Here is a 12,500-nt window from a genome sequence, read left to right as displayed (position 1 = left end):
TCAGCAGATCTCTTTGATTTATGTTTTGCTGTTTGTTAGTCTTTGCTAACGTCTTCTTGGAATGAAACGTTATGATATTTTCATGTTAGCATTATTGTTGGTTTTCTTGCTATCTTTCTCAACAATGTTGTAATGATCATTTTTGTTGTTAGTTATGATAAGGATAATTATGATAAAGACTGTAGTATAATAGTAATGTTAATGATAATACTAATAGTAGCAGCAGTAATGATGATATTAATAACACTAATAGTAATGATAATGAACTAATGCCAATGATGAATAACAATGATAATGATAATGCTTGTTATGATTATTGTTTTTACTTTTTTAACATTATTATTATTATTATTATTATTATTATTATTATTATTATTATTATTATTATTAATTATTATTATTATTATTATTATTATTATTATTATTATTATTATTATTATCATTATTATTATTATTATCATTATTATTACTTTTATTATGATGAATATCATTGATATCGTTAACATTATTATTATTGTTGTTACTATCATTATTGTTATTATTTTCATAATAGTAGAAAAAGAGATAATGACAATAATCATAATGATAATAATAACAATAATAATAACAATAGTAATAACAATAAAAATAATAATGATAACAATAATAATAATAATAATATAATGATAATAATAATGATATAATGATAATAATAATAGTAATAATAATAACAACAATAATAATAACAGCAACAATAATAACAACAACAGTAGTAATAAGAAAGATGATAACAATGATAACAATAATGATGAATATGATAATATTGATAATGATTATGATTGTTATAATTATTGTTTTTACTATTTTAACATTTATTATTATTATTATTGTTGGTGTTATTATGTTATCAACAACAATGTTAATAGCATTATTTTTATTATCATAATAGTAGAAAAAAAAGAAAATGACAATAATCATAATGGTAATAACAACAATCATAATAACAATAATAGTAGCAATAAAAAATAATAATAACAATGATAATAACAAACTGGTGATAATAATGATATGATAATAATAATAATAGTAATAATCATGACAGCAATAATAACAGCAATAATAATAACAACAATAATAACAACAATAATAATAACAATAATAACAACTATAAGAATAAAAATAATTATAACAATGGTAACAATTATAAAATAATAATCATTAATATGATTATTATCATGGTTATTACTATTATTATCATCGTTATTATTATTATTATCGTTATTATTATTATCATTATTGTTTTTATTAATATGATCATTATATCTTATTATTATTAATAATATTATCGTTATTGAAGGTGTATCTCGTGTAGACACTGAAGGACTTCTAGATTAACCTTTGTATGATCTGTAATTAGGATTAGCAGGATAACTGATTAACGAGCCCCCCTTGTATCAACTGCCTTATTGGGTCATCTTAGGTCATGACTACCGGATCGGGCTGCCATAATTAAAAATAGAAACGTACCTTCAGGAAAGGCTCCCTGCATGCATTGCCATCATTATAGATATAATTTTAATCGTCAATGGCACCATCTTTTATGATTAAGATAGATATTGTGATGAACATCACACACACACACACACACACACACACACAAACACACACACACACGTGTGAGTATATGTTTGTGTTTATACATGTTTATATATATATATATATATATATATATATATATGTTAATGATAAGTATACTAATGATGATATGCATCTTAACCATACATGATAATATTGATGAAGGTGATAACCATTATGATAATGATAATCAAAATTTTATCTATAATGACTATGATGATTGTAGGGCGATATATGTGTGTGATATATATACACACGCACAATATGTATATATATATACATATGTATGTGTGCGCGTGTGTAAATATATATGTATACAATATATATATATGTGTGTGTGTGTGTGTATGTATTTATACATAAATGAACATATATATGCATATACATATATACATACGTATGTATATGTATATCTATGTATATATCTGTGTACATATATATGCACACACATACATACACACACACCTAGATATGCATATATATGCATATCTATGTATGTATATCTATATGTATATATGCATATAATATGTATATATATGTATGTATATATCTGTGTGTATATATATATACACATACCTTCACAAACACATATATATGTATATACACACCCATGTATACAAATACGCATACACACACGTATATATATATATATATATATATATATATATATATATATATATATATATATATATATATATACATATACATATATAAACATATATGCATATATATATATACATATGTACATATATATGTATATACGTGTGTATATGTACGTATGAATATATATATATACATACACATATACGTGTCTGTATGCGTATATGTATCTATATATACGTGTGTATATGTGTATATGTATATACGTGTGTGTATACATATAAATGTGTGTCATATATATATATAATATATATATATATATATTATATATATATATATATATATATATATATATATTTTGTGTGTGTGTGTGTGTGTGTGTGTGTGTGTGTGTGTGTGTGTGTGTGTGTATGTGTGTGTGTGTATGTGATATATATATATACATACATATATATATATATATATATATATATATATATATATACACACACACATATGTGTGACATTATATTTATATACATATATACCTATACACATACACCTAAGTTGATGTGTGAGCGTATATAAATGTACATGTATTTAATATATATGTATATAATATTCATGTGTATATTTTCATATATATATATATTTATGCATATACACATATATGTATATGTGTATATATGTAAATATAAATGTATATATGTATATATATATTATATATATATATATAAATATGTATATATATATATATATATATATATATATATATATATATATATGTGTGTGTGTGTGTGTGTGTGTGTGTGTGTGTGTGTACATTTATGTATATTTGCATATATGCATGCGTATATGTATGTTTATATGCATGTGTATAAGTATGTATATATATGTACATATGTGTGTATAAAGACAAATATGTATATATATATGTATACATATATACATATATATGCATATGAATATATACATATATAAGTATACATATATAAGTATATATATATATACATACATACATATATATATCCTATATGTATAAATGTGTATATATACATATATACGCACGTGTATATTATGTGTATATAGATAGATAGATACCCATATATGTGAGAGAACATTATCTATATATATACATATACACATACACCTGAGTTAATGTGTGAGCGTGTGTATGCTTTGACCAGTTCGTCGCTGACGTGGTTTCCTTTTCCGCAGGACAGTCATGGCCAGATTCTCTCTCGCCTTCGGGCTGCTCGCGGTGGCATTGATGGCGTCTGTCGAGGCCAGGAGCCCCATCCCCCCAGGTAAGTGAGGAACACACAACAGCGAGAAGTAAATCAAGTTTTTTGTTATATAGACTCTAATCATTCCTAAATAAATAAATAAATAAATAAATAAAAAATAACGTAATTTACAACCCTCGCTCCCCAAAAGGAATTAGACCGGGCTATGACTGTCCCACCGTTATCTGTCACGCCATCTTCGACCCTGTTTGCGGCAGCGACGGGAACACGTACCCCAGTCCGTGCAGTCTGGAAGAGGCGAGGTGCTGGAATCCGCGACTAAGACTCGTGAGGCCGGGAGAGTGCCGTGAGTAGTGGTGACGTTTCTCTCTTTCCTTTGTTATTTATTATATTCAATAGCTTTATCATTCTTGCTGATTTTTTGTGGTGGTTGTTTTGAGTAGTTTATTAGCAATCATAAAGGTGATGAGTGTGATACTGATGATAATGATAAGGATGACAATAATTATAATAGTAATAATGATAATAATGAAAATGATAATAATGAAAATAATAATCATTATTTTAACAATTATATTACTACTGATAGTAATTATGACTATTAATGTTATAATGATAAAAGGATGATAAAATTATAAAATGACAAAAGGATAGGGATTATGATAAAATAATAATGACCATGATAAAATGATAATAAAATAGTAATGATAATGATAATAAGAATATACTAATTATGATAACAAGAATAATGGTAGTAAGAACCACAACAGTAATAAAAATAATAACAGTAATAACTAGTAATGAGGGTGACATGTGCTGGGTTCAAGGGCTTTCCTAAGGCACTGGGGAGAATGTAAGCCCAGGCTGGGTATATGATTTTGGATGGATGGGTACGTTTGGGTGGATTTATGGATGGATGGATGGCTGTGGATTCTGTATGGATGTGTGTTTGTCTGTATGGGAGGACGGGTGTGTGTCTGTATAGAATGTCTGGAAATATACATGAACCTTAGGACTCTTAGGAAGGTACCTATGTATCTGTTATCCATGTATTGTGAAGGTCTTAAAGGTTCCAAGTGCAGTAGGGAAGCTCTGTCGAATGCTCCATTGAAATGTATGAAGTGTTCTTTTCCAGTTTTGGAACCAAAGACTGATGGGTGAATTTGATGGTTGATCTGGTGGAGCAGACGAGTGAGAAAAATCCTTTCATAGGTTTTAGAGAGACGGTGTCAGAAGAGAGAGAAAGAGAGAGGTTGAGAGAGAAAGAGAGGGAAGGAGAATCGATTTTCTAAAATAATTCTTGATCTTGTATATTTCAGGCTAGGACCCTCGGAATAAAAGCTTGGTTCACGTTGATTCCTCCACCAGTCTTCTCTAACACTCCCCCTTCCCCTTTATCCCGCCCCCCATTTTTCCTCCCAGCTAGACGTCAACGTTGCTGCGGCCTTCAGTGATCACTACGCCACCGACCAAGGAAGATGATTAATCAGGCGAAAAAAAATGATATGCATTTGTGTGATATGCATTGCTATGAGTAATGTTGTTCCAAATTAAACCAATTGGATTTTGTACTTTTTCCTTAACCCAGTGTTTTTAAGCTATCAATTACTATTGACATATTCCTTTATAAATAAATCGATTTGAAGACCACTGACGAAGAAACCTGTTTTGAAAAAAAGATCATATATATCTATTACATTCACATTGTGCGACGCCAGAATGGACACAGAATATGGACAATGAAGATAATACACAATGTAGGCAAATAGACAAATGTGATATAAATATTATTGTAATGAGGTAGAGGAAATTAAGGTAGACAGATATATAGACTGGCAGAGAGACAGACAGATGCATGGATAGGTAGGTAGACAGACAGATTGATAGACATGAAAATAACAAGAGATTAAAGAACTGAAGAATAAAACCATATGCAGGGTGAATTAAGAGATTATTTATGTCAATTTGCATATAACAGATTTAGAACACTGATACAGAGCACGACAATTTTAGTTTCGAAATTCTGGGGAAAACCCCTAAGGAAACGATTTAAGGAAACATTTATCTGCATCTTCAGACGGATCGCGGGATTCCTCTACCTAGCAAAATGGATATTCGAAATTTAATGTTTTATTATCAGAATCCCTTCGCTTTTCACCACAGTTGGTTCCAGGCTGTTGCGTCGCGCAGTCAACCTCCCTGCTTTCGAATCCGTTTTCTTTCCGGTAAGTCTTCAGGGGTGTTCAGCAGATCTCTTTGATTTATGTGTTGCTGTTTGTTAGTCTTTGCTAACGTCTTCTTGGAATGAACGTTATGAAATTTTAATGTAAGCATTATTGTTGGTTTCTTGCTATCTTTCTCAACAATGTTGTAATGATCATTTTTGTTGTTAGTTATGATAAGGATAATTATGATAAAGACTGTAGTATAATAGTAATGTTAATGATAATACTAATAGTAGCAGCAGTAATGATAATATTAATAACACTAATAGTAATGATAATGAACTAATGCCAATGATGAATAACAATGATAATGATAATAGTAATTATGATAATATTGATAATGATAATGCTTGTTATGATTATTGTTTTTACTTTTTTAACATTATTATTATTATTATAGTTATAGTTATTATTATTATTATTATCATTATTATTATTATTATCATTATTACTATTATTATGATGACTATCATTGTTATCATTAACATTATTATTATTGTTGTTACTATCATTATTGTTATTATTTTCATGATAGAAAAAGAGATAATGACAATAATCATAATGATGATAATAACAATAATAACAATAGTAATAACAATAAAAATAATAATGATAACAATATTAATAATAATAATAATATAATGATAATAATAATGATATAATGATAATAATAATGATATAATGATAATAATAATAGTAATAATAATAACACCAATAATAACAACAGCAACAATAATAACAACAACAACAGTAGTAATAAGAGATAAATAGATAAAATGTAGGCAAATAGACAAACGTGATAAAAATATGCTGGCCAGGGAGAGGGAATTAAGGTCGATAGATAGATAGACATGCAAATAGTAAAGAGGTGAATTGAATGAATTTTTATATCAATTTGTTCTTTGATACTAATCAGTATTCAATCAAATTCAGTCAGTTATTAGATTTATTGTTTTCCATACCATTTACTAATTCATAACATCTTTTGTTATCAATGATGTCATTTTCCACATTGTTATATGCATAATTCAACACAGACGATTGTCAAAATATATAAGAAATTCAAATGAGGTGTTTAAACTGACAAATGACTCGCAGGGAAATTCAACTGTAATTTCCAAGGTGGAGAGAGTCACGTGGCATAACGCATGATATAGGCAAAGAAACAAATGTGATATAAATATTATGGTGGCCAGGTAGAGGAAATCAAGATATTGGCAGAGAGACAAACAGATAGATGGTGGATAATATCTATGTGCATCAAGGTATTAAAGCAAGAACTTGCATACATTTTTCACCGTACGGATATGTACATGCATGGAAAACCACAAACATATAGATCCTGACTCAATACGAATACAAATTGACGATATTTGGATAATAGTACATTTTCCAGGGCCAGACTCACCCATAATCTTACCCCTACAATGTTTCTTCGAGGGAAAGTTAAATAAATCCTTTGGTTGTCTGTCTGAATCGAATTGCACGGGAGCTTCGACATCGCCAAGAGACCTCCATGAATAAAAAGAATTACGATTTTTTTGGAAAAGCAATCTGATTCCGAGGTCACCTTGGGACGACCAGAAGGAAGGAAGGGGGGGAGCTCCTGACTTTGCTCCATGGAACTACTTATATATACATATATATATATATATATATATATATATATATATATATATATATATATATATATATAGAGAGAGAGAGAGAGAGAGAGAGAGAGAGAGAGAGAGAGAGAGACATATACATACATTTTTTCTATACGCAGATTTACATGTCTAAGAGAGAGAGAGAGAGAGAGAGAGAGAGACATTTGTATGCATGCGTGTGTGAGAGAGAGATAGCGGGGAGTGGCCGGAAACACGAAGAATGCATATAACATCACAGATTTAGAACACGAGCACGACAATTTTAGTTTCGAAATTCTGGGAAAACCCCAGTAAATAAGGTAAAAAATCATAGGCATCCTCCTCCGAATGACCGAGCGCGGGATCCCTCCAACTCAGCAGAGTGGTCCTTCGAAATCTAATATTTTATCATCAGGATCCCTTCGCTTTTCACCACAGTTGGTTCCAGGCTCTTGCGTCGCGCGGTCAACCTCCCTGCTTTCGAATCCGTTTTCTTTCCAGTAAGTCTTCGGGGGTGTTCAGCAGATCTCTTTGACTTATGTATTGCTGTCTGTTAGACTTCACCAACGTGTTCTTGGAATGAAACGCTATGACATTTATTTATCATATTTTTCATGTTAGCATTATTATTGTTGTTATCTTTCTACTTTGTGGTAATTATATATATATTTTGTTAGTTACAATAAGGATGAGCTAAAGATAGTAGTATATTAGTGATAATGATAGTAATTCTAGGAATAATAATAATAATAACGATAATGAACTAGTGATAATAATAATGGTAATAATGATGATTATGATAATAATAACAATGGTTTAACATTTGATGACCTGTAATTAGGTTAGCATGTGTGTGTGTATTAATGATAAGGATACTAATGATGATATCAATTTTAATAATAAAATATGATATTGATGAACGTGATGTGATAATGATTATGAAAATGATAAAATAATCTATATATTATTATTATATATATATATATATATATATATATATATATATATATATATATATATTATACACACACAACTTATCTATCTGTATATATATACATATATGTAAATTGTGTGTGTTACATGTATGTATATGTGTGTGTGTGTCACACATACATATTATACACATATATATCTACACAGACATATATACATATATATATATATGTATATATATATATATATATATATATAATATATATATATTATATATATATATATATATATATATATATATATATGTGTGTGTGTGTGTGTGTGTGTGTGTGTGTGTGTGTGTGTGTGTGTGTGTGTGTGTGTATGTGTGTGTGTGTGTGTGTGTGTGTATAATATGTATGTGTGACACAAACACAAACACAGTAACGTGTGCACAAAGATGAAAGAGAAAACAGCTACAGTAAGAAATGAAATTAAATCATAACGTTTCGAACTCTTCACGAGTTGTTCTTCAGACGAATAATAAACCGAAATGGATAAATGGAGAGAAATTTGACAAGAATTTATAGTGGTAGAGAGACAGAACAAACAAGAGCTGACTGAATCAGGTCCCAGGAGGAAGGTCAAGGTCGAAGAGCCTGGGCAAGGTTTTGCCATCTAACGAGGAAAGGTCATGCCTTCTCACATTTTTTAGAAGAATTTGCTGAATTATGAAACAATTCAGCTCTTTCCCAGTTAAACTGGAAATTAACAAAACACGCATTTGATTCACGTTATGTTCATTAATTCTCTACCGGTCGCGCCTATGTAAAACTTGGGGCAATCCTTACAAGGTATAGTGTAAATATCAGAATCTCAAGAGCACCGCTAGCCGCATTGTGCTTAACAAAAGTATTACGCAACGTGTTCGGATACATAAAAACAATGTCAATTCCAGCACTTTTCAACATATGACGTTTTTCATCGAGGAACGGGTTATACGGAATAATTAATAGATTACTGACACAATCCTGTTCAGTATTACGGGAATAAGTAAAAAAATATCATCGCAGATGAATGTGCCTGATTTAAGAAAAGATGAAGATCGATAAATTCATTATCACAAATCCTATATGCCCTAAGAAACGGTGAATACTAACGAGACTACTGACTTTTAAATACAACGGACGATTCGAGGTAAAGTGAAGGTAATTAGCGGTGTGAGTAGGTGCGAGCCATTTACATTGAACTAAGGAACATCGAGAAAAGGTAATTTACCTGAATATTCCCATTCTGCTTTAAAATTGTAGTACGTGCGAGGTTGTGAAGAGTTCGAAACGTCACAATTTATTTTCATTTCTTACTGTGGCTCTTTTCCTTTTCATATGTATGCATGTATGTACATATATGTATATAATATATATGTATATATATATGTATGTATAAGTAAATATAAACATATATACATGTGTACGTATTATATGTATATACATATTAATACTACACACATACAAATATAATCATCATATATATATAATATATATAAATAACAATATAAAAAATATATATACACATATATATACTGATATATGTGTATATATATGTATATATATGAATATTTATGTATATAAACATATATATATATATATATATATATATATATATATGTATATACCATATTTCATATGGTATATATGAATGAATATACACTCACATAGTTATATATATTTATACACATACACACACACACACATCCTTGTGCTGGACCTCCTACCCTCCAACTAAGATTAGGGAAGCGATCACTAAGCTGAAGGATGGGAAAGCTGCAGGCATGTGATATCCCTGCTGAACTACTAAAGGCTGGGGTGTACCTATGGCACGGGGCTTGCATGTCTTGGCTGCCATCTGGCAGTTTGGTTCCATTCCCCCTAACCTGTTGAAGGGCGTGGTCATCCCTCTCTAGAAGGGGAAAGGGGGTCGGTGGGACTGTAGCAACTACCGTGACATCACACTGCTCAGTATATCAGACAAGGTTTTCACCCACATTCTTCTGAAACGGATCCGTGACCACCTACTAAGGCACCAGAGACCAGAGCAGTCTGGATTTACTCCTGGCAGTCACAATAGACCGTATCCTAGCGCTTCGTCTAGTTTGGTCGTGGGCTACTTGCAGCCTACTCAGTGCACCGTGAATTGCTAGGGAGATCCTGAGACTCAAGGGAATACCGACATGGATTATTGGCTTAACAACAGGCCTATATATTGGTACTGAAAGTACCACTATATAGGCCTGAAAGTGATGTAAAGTGTGGTGGGGACCTGTCGAGCTTCCTTCCTGTTCAATTTGGAATGAGGCAAGGGTGTGTCCTTGCATCAACACTTTTCAACACTTGCATGGACTGGATAATGAGTCACCAACCTCGACGTTGCCGACGGTGTTGCTATCCTATCTGAGTCTGGAATCACTGATGGCAGATTTCTTTGCATTCAGTAGTGAAGCGAAGCCGTTGGGCCTAGAGGTCTCCTAGACTAAGACAAAGATCCAGGATTTTGTGGGCCTGTTAGGGAACTTGTTCAGTCGGTACATATTTGCGGTGAGAATGTTGAAGTTTCAGAGAGCTTTACATACCTTGGTAGCATAGTCCATGTCTCCGGGCTGTCAGACTAAGAAGTCGGTAGACGGATTGGTTTGGCAACAGGAGCCATGGAACCATTTAGTTCCTTGGAGTCTCGCCTTGATGCCCTTTGTAACAAATTCCTACGCCGGATCATGGGATACAGTTGGCAGGGCCCTGTGTCCAACCGGCAGCTACACCGTGAGAGCGGCATGGGACCTGTTGCATAAACTAGGACCGTCAATTCAAGCTAAACGGGCACCTAGCTTGTTTCCCCGTGGATGACCCTGTCCATCAGGTTGTCTCTTTACGAGAAAATCCTGGGTGGAGGAGGCCCGTGGGACGTAGTAGGTCATGGCTTGGGCAACTCGAACAGACCTGCCGTGAGGAGCGAGAGATGGGCCTGCCTGAAGGTTCGCTATGAGTGACTCCCGTGGCTGGAAGCGATAGGTGGATGTGGCCATGCGCCCCCATGATGATGTGTCTATATCTTTCCACATAAATGTGTGTGAGAACATTATATACATATACATACACCTATACACATATATGTGTGAGCGTAGAAGTAGATATTTATATAATATATGTGTGTATACATTACACATAAAATATTTATATATAAGTTATATGTATATGTATATATATATATAAATATATGTATATATATGTATACATATATATGTATACATATATATGCACATGTATATGTACATATATGTGTGTGAGAACATTATTTATACATATACATATATGCAAATATATGTCTGAGAACATTATTTTTATATAATATATAAAGATATATACCCATATATATATGAGAACATTATTTATATATATACATATACATATACACCTAAGCTGACGTGTGAGCATGTGTATACTTTGATCAGTTCGTCCCTGACGTGGTTTCCCTTCCCTTCCGCCCGCAGGACAGTCATGGCCAGATTCTCTCTCGCCTTCGGGCTGCTCGCGGTGGCACTGATAGCGTCTGTCGAGGCCAGGAGCCCCATCCGCCCAGGTAGGTGACGAACACATAACAAGAAATAAAATAGTTCTTTTCTGTTATACATGATTTAACCATTCCTAACTTTAAAAACGTAATTCGCAATCGTCGCTCCTCCAAAGGTATCAGGCCGGGCTATGACTGTGGCTTCATCTATTGCCCCACCGTCTACGACCCTGTTTGCGGCAGCGACAGGAAGACGTACCCCAGTCGGTGCAACCTGGAGGTGGCGAGGTGCTGGAACCCGCGACTGAGACTCGTGGGGTCGGGAGTGTGTCGTGGTGATTTTTCTTTCCTTTGTTATTTGTTATTCAATATCTTTATTATGCGTGTTGATTTTTGTGGTGGTTTTGAGTGGTATATTAGCAATCATAACGGTGAGGATATTGGTGATAGTGATAAGGATGATAATGATAATATTAATAATGATAATAATGAAAATGATGATAATGATATTAACAATGATAATATTGCTACTACTACTAATACAGACTATCATAATAATATTATAATTTAAATGATAATGATAATAATAAAATTATAATGATGACAATTATAATAAAAAATAATAATGATAGAATATAATAATGATAATGATATAGCAATAAAAACAATAATAACTAATAACAACTAATAACAATAATGATAATAACAATAATGATAATAGTAACAATAAT

At 31.7% G+C, this 12,500-nt stretch overlaps 2 protein-coding genes across 2 annotated transcripts in view; both read left to right on the top strand.

Annotated features, from left to right (window-relative positions):
- Positions 1-5,007, top strand: part of LOC119590020 (turripeptide Lol9.1-like) — a 5,142-nt gene extending 135 nt beyond the window's left edge. The window contains exons 2-4 of the mRNA XM_037938741.1: positions 3,412-3,500; positions 3,631-3,786; positions 4,760-5,007. Coding sequence (XP_037794669.1) covers positions 3,419-3,500; positions 3,631-3,786; positions 4,760-4,764 — 243 coding nt within the window. The 5' untranslated portion in view covers positions 3,412-3,418 and the 3' untranslated portion in view covers positions 4,765-5,007. The remainder of the gene's footprint in view (positions 1-3,411; positions 3,501-3,630; positions 3,787-4,759) is intronic.
- A 6,742-nt stretch (positions 5,008-11,749) lies between these two features.
- Positions 11,750-12,500, top strand: part of LOC119590026 (extracellular protease inhibitor 10-like) — a 9,454-nt gene continuing 8,703 nt past the window's right edge. The window contains exons 1-2 of the mRNA XM_037938754.1: positions 11,750-11,838; positions 11,946-12,101. Of these exons, the coding sequence (XP_037794682.1) occupies positions 11,757-11,838; positions 11,946-12,101 (238 nt within the window). The 5' untranslated portion in view covers positions 11,750-11,756. The remainder of the gene's footprint in view (positions 11,839-11,945; positions 12,102-12,500) is intronic.

Source organism: Penaeus monodon, chromosome 3 (assembly GCF_015228065.2).
Source record: "Penaeus monodon isolate SGIC_2016 chromosome 3, NSTDA_Pmon_1, whole genome shotgun sequence".
In the NCBI taxonomy this organism is placed as follows: Eukaryota; Metazoa; Arthropoda; class Malacostraca; order Decapoda; family Penaeidae; genus Penaeus; species Penaeus monodon.
This window is presented reverse-complemented; position numbering and strand designations above follow the sequence as displayed.